This window comes from Coturnix japonica, chromosome 11 (genome assembly GCF_001577835.2).
Source record: "Coturnix japonica isolate 7356 chromosome 11, Coturnix japonica 2.1, whole genome shotgun sequence".
NCBI classification, from domain to species: Eukaryota; Metazoa; Chordata; class Aves; order Galliformes; family Phasianidae; genus Coturnix; species Coturnix japonica.
Genome location: NC_029526.1, coordinates 9,836,706 through 9,849,576, shown reverse-complemented (window position 1 = coordinate 9,849,576; position 12,871 = coordinate 9,836,706). Strand labels below are relative to the sequence as shown.

The window sequence follows — 12,871 nt, the reverse complement described above, 5'->3', positions numbered from 1 at the left end:
CGGCTCCAGTCTGGATTTGAGATCATTTTATTCGTCCTCGGGAAAAAAAATAATACAACTCAAAGATGACAACCGGGGTACCGCCCGACGGCCCGCCCCGCCGCGGATCAGCGCTATGAACGGAGCGCTGCAGCACCGCTCGGCGGTAACGGAGCGACATCGTCATCCTACAGCTGGAAAGTGGCTGAGGTCTGGGACATCCCGCTGTAAATATAGGTGTTGTTAAAGATCACAAACTGCCCCGTGATGACCTTAATGATCTCCTGAGCAGCAGCTCCTATAAAAAACAACAACAACACGTCATGTAGTTACAAGGTTACCTGAAGCCCCACAAAGACCAGCTATTTAGCCACACTTAACACAGAACTAACACTGTACACATTTTCCTTTAAAGAGGTCTCAACTGTAGAACAAACAAACTGGACAACAGTTTATGATAACAATATTAGCTCTGTCAAGACCATGGTTTAAACAGATTCCAAGGCAAGGAGGTACAATTGCAGGTTGCTCTGTTAATTATGAGCCTCAGAAACACAACAGCATTCTTACCTCCCATGAAGGCAGCAATAGCATGTGGCTCAGCAGCTCCATAGCGACAACTGGACAGCAAAGTAACAGTCAGTATTTTCGGGTCAGTTTCACAAGGTGGCTCTTATGGTTATTATACTTACAACTCATGAACATAGTCATCTTTCACCACTACAGACAACCCGTGCTCTTGTAAGAAACTAGTAAGGCATGACTTCAGTTTTCCAATATCATCTTCTACCTGATAGTTGTAGACACCTGGAAAATAAATTCACCATTCCATCATAGAACTGTAATACTGTGTTCAGAATTATTGGGGTTAAAACATAGCTTAACTAAGGATTTCTCAGAAAAAGACAAGAAGCCAACTAATATTAGTAATAGTAGACTAATATTTAATCACTCTATTGGTGCTCCTCATGATAATAACAAATTGCTGTGAAGCTGAACTCATAAATCACATAACCCAAATCAGTGGTATCAATTTAGTTAAATTCCTTAAGTTTCCCCCAAAATAACCTCAACACAATTTGTGCATTATTCAAGTTGTGTTAATATGAAAACAGAAACACAACAAGTGTTTTACACAGAGTTTTTAATTCGTATTGTATTAATTATTGGATTTTTATATGTCTTGTGCTAACATAACTTGTACAAACATACCTGGATATCTACCATGCTGCTTATAAAATCTATCAACAGCCCGCAGCATCAAGTACAACACTACTTCACTGTCCGGGTTATCCATGTTAGAAACTGAAAACAGTAAGAGAAGTGGTTATGGCACAGATAGCAAGGCAAAAGGCAGGGTTTGAACTACCTGAAATCAAGTATTTCCCTTAGATACATTTTCTGTTGCATGATTCACAAGTTATAATGTCTAATAATAAAGCAGGTCTTTCGGCACACAGTATAGTAATCTATCTAAGCAATAACTACTTCTTAAATTACACATTGAAAGCCTAAACAGTGACAGACCAAGATAATTATTGCTAACTCTTCAGTCAGGCAAAAGCACCATTCCAGCTCAGTCAGAAATAACTGACACACAGAAAACAGAATCCTAAAGACAAATAGTGTTTTATTTATGTGCTATCAAAAATAAAGCCTGAAATAAAGAATAAACCTACAATGACCTGTGAGGTCAGCTTTGAACTTTTCAAAACCAAAATTAGATCAACGTTCTGAAGTTGACAAAACAATTCCAGTGGATGCCAAATTATAAAACTGCATAATGAAATATGCAGTATACGTGTAACGTAATTCACTTTGACCACCAAACCGTTTATGTTAAAGTATGTGTCAAAAAGGAATACTTACTAATTTCATCCTTGTTAAAAGTGTTTAAACCATATTCTTCAGATAGAGATCTACATCTCACTACACGAAGGAAAGCCGAGTTGCTGCCTAAGCAGGGGGTGCAGAAGGAATTGAATTTATCATCAGTTACTGAATGTATGAATCCACATCTCTCATTTGTTAAAATCAAACAGCAAAACTAATCATTGCACTGATGCTTCTGTTTCTTCTGGCAGCTCAAACTACTAAGTAATAGACAGCATTTACATCTACAATTCACAAGCATTTAGAGACCCACTTTTTGCTTATTTGGTTCTGGATTCTAAACATAACTGTTGTGTTAATATAACAGCCCACAGTGCGTGCATCTCCTTTACAGTAATTTACCCACGACAGCCATCAGGTTCATGTTGTCTTCCTCCACGCTGAAAACAAACATGGGTTCCCCATTTTCCACTATCTAACACATAGCTGTACTGTTAGAATATTAACTGAGAACAAGCAGTAAAAAGGTTCTTCTCCAGTATTACTGTAACAAGCAGAACCAATGTGCAGCTGCTTCCTACAGCTCCAAAAAGGTAGCAAAAGATCAATTAGCGCAGCATGCTCTTGGTGACATGCTTACAGCAGAACTTTCCAGTTGCCAGATGATTCTGGCACTGTGAATCAGGTGCTGTGTGGTCACACATATGACTGTTCAAAACAGATAACCTGAATTGCCATGAGCAGCACTCCTCCCTACTGCTCCTCCTCCCTACATCCCTGTTTTACCTGTGCAGAACACAAGTTTACAGAGCTCGCAGTTTGCATCACATATGAGCAATGATGTATTAATCACAGGAAGCAGAGGACAGCTGCTGCCTGTCATCTGGACCTGAAAAGAACTGCAGCTATTTAAAAGCCAGCCTTCCTAGAATCATAACCAGCATGTCACCTCCACTGAAGATGAGGGATGCAAATGCTCAGCAAATACTTGAAAAGTTCAAATATTGAGATATTGTGTTTAATAACTCCACAATCATCCAAACATTCCTGAATATTTCATTATTTTCATAATCACGGCAATGGAATCCAAGCATACTCACAAAGTAATTTCAGTTCTCTCTCCGAAATTGATTCAGGTGCCTAGAACAGAGAATATACTACTTCTAGTACATACAATGGCCAAACATACCATGTTTTCAAAGACATGAATACATTAATTGAGAAATAACTATTCACTCTTTTAAAACAAGTTCTTCAGTTAGTGAATAATGCAGACATCTGTGCATTTTGATTTTATTTTATGTCCAGACCAAAAGTGATAAATAAAACAGATAATAGATAATAAACACCATTAGAAGTTACTTGGATATTTTCAAGGCAGTTGGGTAATTAAGCTCTTATCTGTCTCTCTTGGCTTAGACCTGTACAGAACAACAACAAAAACATTTATGTCCTGTTAGAAATACCATATCTTTGTAGTTACCTTGCCCAGGGACTGTAACAATTTAGCAGCATGGTTACCCACAGCAGCAATATCCTTCTTTGCTTTTTCACGGTATCTGTCAATAATAAAATAGTCTTAATCATAACAGCATAAAACTATATCTTAGATCTCACAGAGGAGACCATTTCTTTTTGGTGTATATCATAAAGACAAGACACAAGGCATCACAAATGCAAGAGAGCCACCTCAAGATCCTGCATGCACTTATTACTTCTCTGTATAACTGCTTGTCAGAGCGGAGCTGTTGACTTACATGCTACATGCAAAACCATTGTAGTAACCCATTAGTGCGAAAAACAGTATTAAAACAGTTGGAATAAGAATATTAAGTATTATAAGAGCAGCTGTATGTCCTTCATTGGGCTCTTACTGTTTCATTGATTTCTGAAAATACAGTAACACTTGAGTCTTTTTGGCCCAATAATTTGCATAATGTCCAGGATGTACAGAGATCATTATGTTTATGTTGACGAGAAACATATTCAAAGATAGCCTTCCGAAAATCCTGATCCATGCTAATGCTACTTAGCATTTGCAATTAGTGTTCATTCCCAAGTCTTTGCACTTTACTAAACATTTTTTTCTAAGTAGACTGATTAGAATTAAGTATTTAGGAAATTAGTATTTCTGTAACCAGACTTGCAATTTTTTTCAAGGACAAAACCAAAGTGTGCTTAATAAATGACTTTAAGTAAAGGCTCTGGACTGCAGCAGCTGGGTTATGGGATATCTTATCAGTAGGAAGGTCTTTACTACATCTGAAACTAAGAAAGGTAGTCAGTACTTAAGGACACTAGGGCACACGGAAAAAAACTTATGCCCTAGTTCCAGACAGGAGATAGGAGTAGACAAACCAAGTGCAGGGCCTTCTCACCCCCTTCTCACCTTTGACGTGCTGGGCTTTTTTGTTTCTTAAATACAGATCTGAACTAACGAAATAGAGATGACTTGTTATTAAAAAATACAGCAAGCACAACACAAAGGATACTTACACATTTTGTAATTTGATAAATTTACCGGAGTCTGCGATCATATCAGGAATTGTGCCCCTGACAGGTAAGCACCCTTGCCCCTCATTTGCCACAAATTCCTTTACAGCTCGAACCAGAATCCAGAAGGAAGGAGACTACAAACACACAAGAAAGTTATGCACATTTTAAGTTTTATTTATAATATTTTCTTCTACTTTTATGTATTAAAGCTTTAATTACTCGTTACCTGCTCTGTGAGATTTATGCAGCAATCGTCATTAAAAATCTCTTCAATATACCTTGGAATCTATTAGAAAAAATAAATACAAATTTGGGTTTCATTTACTTGATTTTACCTCAATACAAGTTAAATACTGAATTTGTTTAGCCAGAATTCCTTTGCAAACTTCCATTTCTTTATAGAATCAATACCATAGCCAGCAGTTTTGATACAGCACAAACTTCAAGGAACACTTTCTGACCCCTAGCAATGCACTCAAAAGCAAAGATCTTCCCAACCAGTGACTGCTAATTCTGTCTTATTATAGCAACCTGCCTTTTGGAATCTCCTTTGCAGATTGGACCTGTAAAAGTTTGAGGGGAACACAACAACAAACTCTGGTAGTTGACTTATTCTTTCAAAGCAGCTTCCCTTCATGAACATGCAAATTCTCAATTTGCTTAAGCTACAGAGTCACCTGGTCCAGGTCTATTCTACTGCACATACTTCAGTTTCACAATTGTACTAATCCTCTTTTACCTCCATATCCACGTTGCAAGTGGAACCTATGGGCTAAAAGTGAATGCTCTGAAACAGTAAAACATTTGACATTACTTTAAATCTATTGTATGTTTATTTTACCTTTGTAGTATTTAATGCCGTGTTCACATTTTTTATAGCTTCCTCAAAGTTTTCCTCATCTTCTGGAGTCCCGTTTTCATTCTTTAAGATACCTTATTGAAGAAAGAAAAAAAACCACACATCACAATGCCCCAGATGACATCTCAGTGCTTTGGTCTCACCAACAGAGCAGGTTGGTATTGGATGGATCTGAGGCATAAAAACCTTATTAGCAAAAAGTGAAATTATCAAACAAAACATACTGACAGAACTAACCACATACACAGCGTGCTGATGTCAAATAGAAGTTATTTACCACAAGAATAACAACTATTTCTGTGAGAGCAATAATTAAGTTTCACAATCACAAAATTAAGGTAATTTCTTTTGAAGCAGCATCTAAACAAGAAATTAATTGATCTTGTCTTACTTTTCTGTTTTTTGGGGCGTTTGTTTGTTTGTTTTTAAGGTAAATGCTTATGAATCCAGACAGCAACCTCAATCAAGAAAAGGAGTCAGTAAAATACTAACTTAATCAAACTTAGCCACTACTGTTCAGTCAAACACTATGGATAATAAATAAATATTATTTATATTATTTATATAAATATAATAAAGAGCAATTCTTAGCAGCAACTTACATGCAGGTCATGTTTAAATGATGAGCAAACACCGTTTCTCAACCATTTAAGACAACATATTTCTAGATGTCAAAAACATCTCATTATTTTATCATCTGGAAAAGATGTTCAATTGGAACACCTGTGCAAATGAAGCCTGTTCACAGACTGCAATATATTCAGTAGCTCTATAATCTGTCCCTTGACCAGTAATTTAGGACTGCAACTCTTACCAACAATTTGCTCAGCCAACCAACAAAGTGCTTCCAGTCAGTAGCAAGAGTAACATCAAAAGCCACTTACTTCCTTCTTTATCACATTTTCAGTGTTAATTATCAACATTTTCAGCAGGATGTTCTCAGTGCCTCTCCTCCCACCCAAATCAAAACACACTCTTGAACTTAAGCAGTAAGAACCGTGCTAAACTGTTTTTGTAAGCAAATTTGGGAATCTTAAGATTAATCTGCATAAAGCAAACAGGTTGCAAAAACAGATCAGCAGACTTTCATAAATTAACCTTACACATTTCTACCAGTATAGCAAATGAACTCCTAGGCTATATATTACCTTGCCGGATCAGTTGTCTGAAGGCTTCTTTTTCTTTGTAACTTTTAGGCAACTGATCACTTTTCTAAATTTAAAAACAGAATAAGTTTGTATTAAAGATACCTCCCAATATCTTCATTGTGTTCAGACTGCTAAATCCCACGAGTCTGACCAACTTCACATACATTCATTTGTATTTTAATTAGTAATATTTTTATTATTCCATCTTTTTACATACTAACAAAACAATGAGCTACTTTAGAAAAGACAACTCTACAGAAGTGGAAATAAATAAAAATCATAAAAATAGGCAAATAATTTGCCCAGTTCTGCATTATACCTCGTTGAACCATTTTGTTAGATACTTGGCAACAATCACAATCCATGGAGTGTGGCTGTGGTCCTGTAATTGAACAGCATAGAAACTACTGTCAAGTTTAGAAGAGACAGAAACAAGAGACAAACTGCAACCTTACTTTAAATGTAAACCTTCACATCCCTTCTGCTACTTTAACACACATGCCATGTGCCACGCTTTGATTCTGGAATAACATTTCCTAACCACTGTCACACAAATTGTTACTCCTTTGCCTTAAGAAAGTGTGGCTGAGCTAAGTGGAGCTTTTCTGAAGTGGAACTTCCATATTCCAGCAAACAGCCACACTGCAAAGCTCTGCACCAGTAAGGAAATCATTCGTCATTAAAAAAAGTGTGTTGGGAAGGAAAAATCTTTCAGTATTCCTTTCTTCCTAAGATCTGCTCCTTGCTAGAGATTTAAATACAGACAGTAACTTTTGGGCCACACATTAAAAGCAGTGTCTTGTGACTGATTCACTGTTACCTCTGTTTAACTAAGTCTCATCACCAAAATAAATCATCTGCCAAGAGACATTCTCACAGAATCCCTGTTCTGTGTTGGTACGTCTTAGGGAACATACTGCAAACCATATACCAACCTTTTTGTCCATGTGATCCAAGTCATAAGACTGAATGTGCTCCGTCAGTTCTGGAAATGGCTTGTCCAGCCTCAGATCTTCTAATGCATTGTCAGGATGAGATTCAACAACTGTGAAAGAAGTTACACAGTGTATTTCATTGTCTTATGCACAACCCCCAGCACACACCTATACAGTAAAAGCAGTGCATCACCTGCTGGGTTAACTGCTTGATTCTCAAAGTGTCTTGTGTACATGAAATTTAACATCAGAAGATAGTAAAACTGAAACAAGGTCTGTTGCAGACCATAGTTCCTATGAATTTTTCACCGTATATTGCTGAGGAACTGCAAACCATGAGACACTTCAGAAATACTGAATATCTCACAAGTTTTTGACCTTATATATGGAAAACGATCTCAAAAACCCATAATCCTCTAACCTGGATGTTCTTTGATGATGACTCTCATATAACCAACCAGTCCATAAGTCCTACAGATCAGCAAAGGAATGTTAAAATTCCAGAGGAGTTCAGCTAAACGTAGCACTGTACTGCAAGGAAAAAGACAATTACTTCTTCAGATATACCAGAGAACAACAACAGGTAACTGTGAAGTCAACTCCTGTACAAACTACATATGTAAAAAGTTTTCTATGAGAATTCCACTATCGTGATTCTAAGCACACACAATTCATTTCTCTACAAAAAGTAATTTCATGCAGGAATGTATTATAGCCTGGAAATGTGTTTATCCATTGTTTTATTTATATTTAACTCCATTGTCACAAATGCTCTGAAGATAATTAAGCAAAAAACATCAATGAATTGTGAAAGAAAGAAGACTCTCTTACGGACACGCGTAACTTCTAACTGCTTTCTGGTAAGTAAGAGGGGCGGGAGGGCAATGTACTGAGTATGAACAAGTTCAGATGAGTCTTTACCTTTCTGATAGTTGTGTTGCAACCACTAAGTTAAATCGATTAAAGAAGGAAGGGTCGTTGTCTAGAAGTTTTTCTGGACTCTGAATAGTAGAAAACAATACATCGTAAGATGATAAAAATTTCACCTAGTCATTATTTCATAGTAATAACACTAACATTTAAGAAAAGAATAAATCTACAAATACTTGGGAAAGAAAAAGGAAAAAACCCAAACCTCTTCCACAAAGTTTCCAGAGACATCACTATTCAATTCCTGCAGAAGTTCAGTAGCACTCTGGGCACGACTCTGTTCACAAGCAATGAAAACAAGGTTTAGCTTCTTGAAATGCAATTCATATAGTACATTATTAGTACTAGACATGCTACATGGTAAAGAGATTCCTCCATAAGCTAATTCCAAGCTTTGTTTATCTGGAGAAGTAGTACACTAGCCATAACAGCACCACTTGTTTGACACCAGTTTCAGCAACATTTTGAAAACAAAACAACTGCAAAGCTATTTACAAACTTCCAGGTTTGTTGGAGCATCTGTAAGAGTTACTCGAGGCTTTTCTGTACTCTCCTGTTCCTCTGGTTTCAACCCATTCAGCCTCTGCCCTGAGCATCACTCCTTCCACCACAATTTTCTTCCACCTTTCGTTTCCAAAGACATTCTCAACCAGACCTTACTTTCTTCATTCAGTCTTTCCAGAATTGAGTTTATCTTCTCACTTACAAAGAATTAAAAAATAAGCACAGGAATTTCATTTAGGAATGCAGAGTTTTTAACCTAATACGGGTGTTTTGGGGAATTACTCCAATGTCGTATTAGGGGTATCTACTCAATACATTTGTTCTTTTGATAAACTTAGAGACATTTTTAAACATTAAAGTTACATCCTTACCTGACCAATGTGGCTCTTCTGAAGAAAGAAACTGAAAAAGAGACAAGAAAACATAATACATCAATTTTTGTTTCTAAGGAAAATAACATCAAAAGCCTCTTCTGGAGCGCAAAATCTGTCACTGACTCTCACAGACTAAAGATAAGCTTCCATTGTAGTCCGCTTCTCTCCTCCCTGCTTTTGTTTTATTTTCCTCAAGATCAGTTTCTTAAGGAAAACTTCCACTGTCTCAGCCACCAATCTGAAAAATAAGACAAGCCAAACCCCCCAGGAGCCAGGATCATACTGCAGATTCATTTTCACTAAGCTCATTAAAGACTCATTAGCACTTATTTCTTCATGTAACAGAATATCCTTACCCCACAAATAACCCCCTTGGAGGTCAGATATTTGTAGCTATCTACCTGAACTGTATGAGAAAGTGATCTAGAATTAGAAAAGTCAGATTATTTCTGGTAGGAACAACCTGCAGCGTTCCTTATCCTACCCCCAGCTGCATACCCTTTGAAGCTATGAAAGTTAACGAAGGATCATCAGTCATGGTTTTACAACAGCAAGCTATTGAAAATACATTTTGTCATCAAAATTATTATGGCACTGAGGAAGACACCTTGGAACCATGCTGAGGTGAAAGCAAATCTTATTCGTGTCTCAGTGACAGCTATCAAGTTAGTTACTAGTATTTCTGTAGTAACTATACCAGTGCCTTTATAAACCTGCCTTTATAAACACACTGGCTTAACAGTATGAATAATTTTGTATAATTTAAAGAGTACAGGGATGGAACAACTTATGAAATGCCGTTACTTCCTCATCTGCACACACAACAGTAACAAACCTACTTATTTCCAACATCTTCTCCGGAGACCCGATTCCCATCCACAATTGTAAACGAACCAATACCTTGGTGGGGAAAAAAAGAAATGTGACCAATGAGACGTGATGTGAACCCAGCAGTGACATCGCTGAGCACAGACACCGCTGGTATTTACTCACCAGGTAGCACTAAGTTTTTGAGTATTTCAGTTCCTGTGGCTGTTGCGTTTATCACACAAACGTGGGCTGACTCCAAAGCTTCCTGTCCGTGGTCACCCCACAGTCTGTATTGGAATAAAAACATAAAACATTCTGCAAATGTTACGTTTCTGTCAGTACAGGGAATACAGAGAAATGAATGAACGGAGTTTTAAAGAAATAAGCCATCTGAAGGAAAGGATGGCACGCCGCTTTCTGTTTGCTGCTGAGAAGGGCTGAGCAGCACCAGCTGAAATAAGCCCTCACTTTGAAAACTCACCATGGCAAAGCTGAATATCTCTAAAGAACCAACTCGTGCAGTAGCATTTCATTTTCTCCATCCTCCTCCCCTACATCATACAAATACGCACACATTTTTCTACTGTAACACACTTAACTTTTAAGCCATCAGTATGGCTGCAAACACTCTACAGGCAAAATTTGCCCATGGAAAGAAATAGTGAAACCGAATGTTTGTTTTTTTTTTCTTTTTCACAGGTTCCATTATAAATGATACACTTCTATAGTCTGAGATGCTGGAATACAGCAAGGTGCAGCAGCAGGGGAAGCAGCGTGCTGAGCTGCTGGCTGGAGGGGCAGCCAACCTTGCAGTTTGCCTGGGCCACATATGTAACATAGTGAACACAGATAATGAATAAAACTTTTTTATTTGTTCACGTGTTACAACATTAACAACAAGCCGGAACCAGAACCACAAAGGCAGCAGGTGGGTCACACGCAAACAAACGCGGAGCAGCAGAACAGTCTGTGCTGAACTCACCCCGGAATGCAGCACTGACCCCACGGGGCTGCGATTTACCGCCCAGCAGCACAAATCGCACTTACTGAAGAGATACAGGGATGCACTACGACTCCTGCTAATAATTCCTAACCTCAGCAGGCACCTGAGATCAGGCCCAGCCCCAACACACCGCCCTGCACTCGGGCCCACCCCTCACTCCGCGCTGCTCCCTTCGCGGCCCGAGGCGAATAGCGAGGCCAGGCACCGCAACAAGCGGCCCCGCGGGCAGGATAAGGGCAGACTAAAGGCAGACTAAGGGCAGGCTGCGGGTCATGCGGCCCCGCGGAGCCCCATCAGCCCCGCCGCGCTACCTCAGCTGCCGGTCGTAGCGCTGCTCCTTCAGGCTGGCTCTGCCCGGCTGCGCCATGGCCGCACGCTCCCTCGGCGAGCAGTGCGCAGGCGCGGGGCGGGGCGGCCCGAGGAGCCCTTCATCACCACAGAGCTGCCCACACAGCCCACATGTACCACCCTGCTTGGTCTGCTATTTACCCACTGACATAAAATATACAGCACTGCAATTTTAACACAGTTATCTACAGATGACATTTTAATACAGCACAGTGCTTCCTCTTTTCCCATATGCTGTGCCCCCCCCCCGCCCCCCTAAAAACTTCCCTCTTCTCATGCTCAGTGTTTGCTGTCACAGTAAATCCTTCCCTCTGCTGACACTTGAGTAACTGCTGGAATATTTAGTGGAACGGTCTGTCTCCCCAAAACAAAAGTTGGCTCGTTCTGTTCCTGCTGACTGCTATAATTACGCGGCCTCCACTGCACAAGCCATAAATTATAGGAATTACCCTTTCACGCTTAGTTCCCTGTTTCTGGCAAAAAGCGGCCACATAAGTATGGCTTTAAAAGTCAAAGGAAAGTTACAGCAAAAATGGTGCGTGGAGGCTGGGAGCTCCCCAGAACCAGGAGCCAGTCCCTCCTTGCTCCACCTTGCCCAGGATCATCTGAGTGCGACGCCCATTTAGAAACTGGCAGCATCAGTAATGGCAATGTAAGAAGAGAGATGAGCTGTCTGGATAAACCAGATACTCTCAAGAACCCGAGGTGTAGGCAAGCTCTGGAGTGATGAATGTTTTAACACTTCATCTGCTACTATCTATTGTATTCCACAGGCTCTGGGGTGAGCAGCCTGTATCCAAACTGGTTGTATTTCTGTCATATTTTGCTCATAGGCAACGATACATCGGACTCATATCTATTAAGTTAAGGAGTCACATGACGAGTTGTTCAAATGTGTGTTGCCATCATTAAAGATGCTCAGCAAAGAAAGTTGCCAAGTTACGTAAGCAGATGCTCTTGGAGTACCCTTCAACCATTCACTTTGGAACCCAGTGACTTTTCTTCCTGCTATGTTTCCTAAAACAGCTCCATCTCTCTACAGTGATGCAGCAATATCTACTAAAAGCATTGTCCCCAAGTGACACAATCTCCTCCTGTGAATACTTCCCAGTGACACCAGATCTGTGTCATAGAGACAACTCACCTTAAAAATTCAGTTCCTCAAATCTTCTAAATTTTATATGTTCAATTACAATTTGGCAACCTAATCTTCCTTGGAGCTTCCTGACAGTAATGGCTAGTACTTACATAACACTTTGAATAATGAGACTTCAAACTAAATCATTAAAAAACAAAACCAAACAAAAACTGTTCTGTATTTGGCAGTGGGAAAAGCAAAGTGTTTGTCACTAGTTTAGTATCACAACGCAGTGACAGGTTTAGAAGAACCCATGTATTTGTCCTGGGCTGCTGCCCTGCTCATCCATCATTACTTCTCCTTTCAAGAGGAATGACATGCTGTATATACTACAAAATACGGCTACCTTCATGGCTATTATTTCATTCAGGCAGTTTCTATCTCTCATGTACACTCACTCCTCTTTTTCACCTAAGTCAGCTCTTCAAACTCCACTTGGCAGTGTCCACTTCCTGTTATGTGCCAGCATGTTTTCTCTTTTCTCATTGTTTTCCCTTTGAAATACACATCTTTA

General features: G+C 39.3%; 1 protein-coding gene across 2 annotated transcripts; it reads right to left on the bottom strand.

Moving 5' to 3' along the window:
- Positions 1-12: 12 nt before the first annotated feature.
- On the bottom strand, positions 13-11,292 carry NAE1 (NEDD8 activating enzyme E1 subunit 1). 2 transcript variants are annotated; one of them, XM_015874070.2, is made up of 20 exons: positions 11,183-11,292; positions 10,052-10,155; positions 9,898-9,958; positions 9,056-9,086; positions 8,386-8,457; positions 8,172-8,251; positions 7,672-7,781; positions 7,251-7,360; positions 6,635-6,697; positions 6,316-6,379; positions 5,150-5,241; positions 4,535-4,594; positions 4,309-4,442; positions 3,296-3,371; positions 2,913-2,952; positions 1,849-1,935; positions 1,192-1,284; positions 672-786; positions 550-599; positions 13-277 (listed from the first exon to the last, which is right to left on the bottom strand). In XM_015874070.2, the coding sequence occupies exons 1-20, from the start codon at positions 11,236-11,238 to the stop codon at positions 168-170; spliced, it is 1,608 nt and encodes a 535-aa protein (XP_015729556.1). In that variant the 5' UTR covers positions 11,239-11,292; the 3' UTR covers positions 13-167. The 2 variants fall into 2 exon arrangements, with proteins under 2 accessions (XP_015729556.1, XP_032302921.1); XM_032447030.1 differs by lacking the exon at positions 11,183-11,292 and having other exon boundaries at positions 9,894-9,958.
- Positions 11,293-12,871: the final 1,579 nt, after the last annotated feature.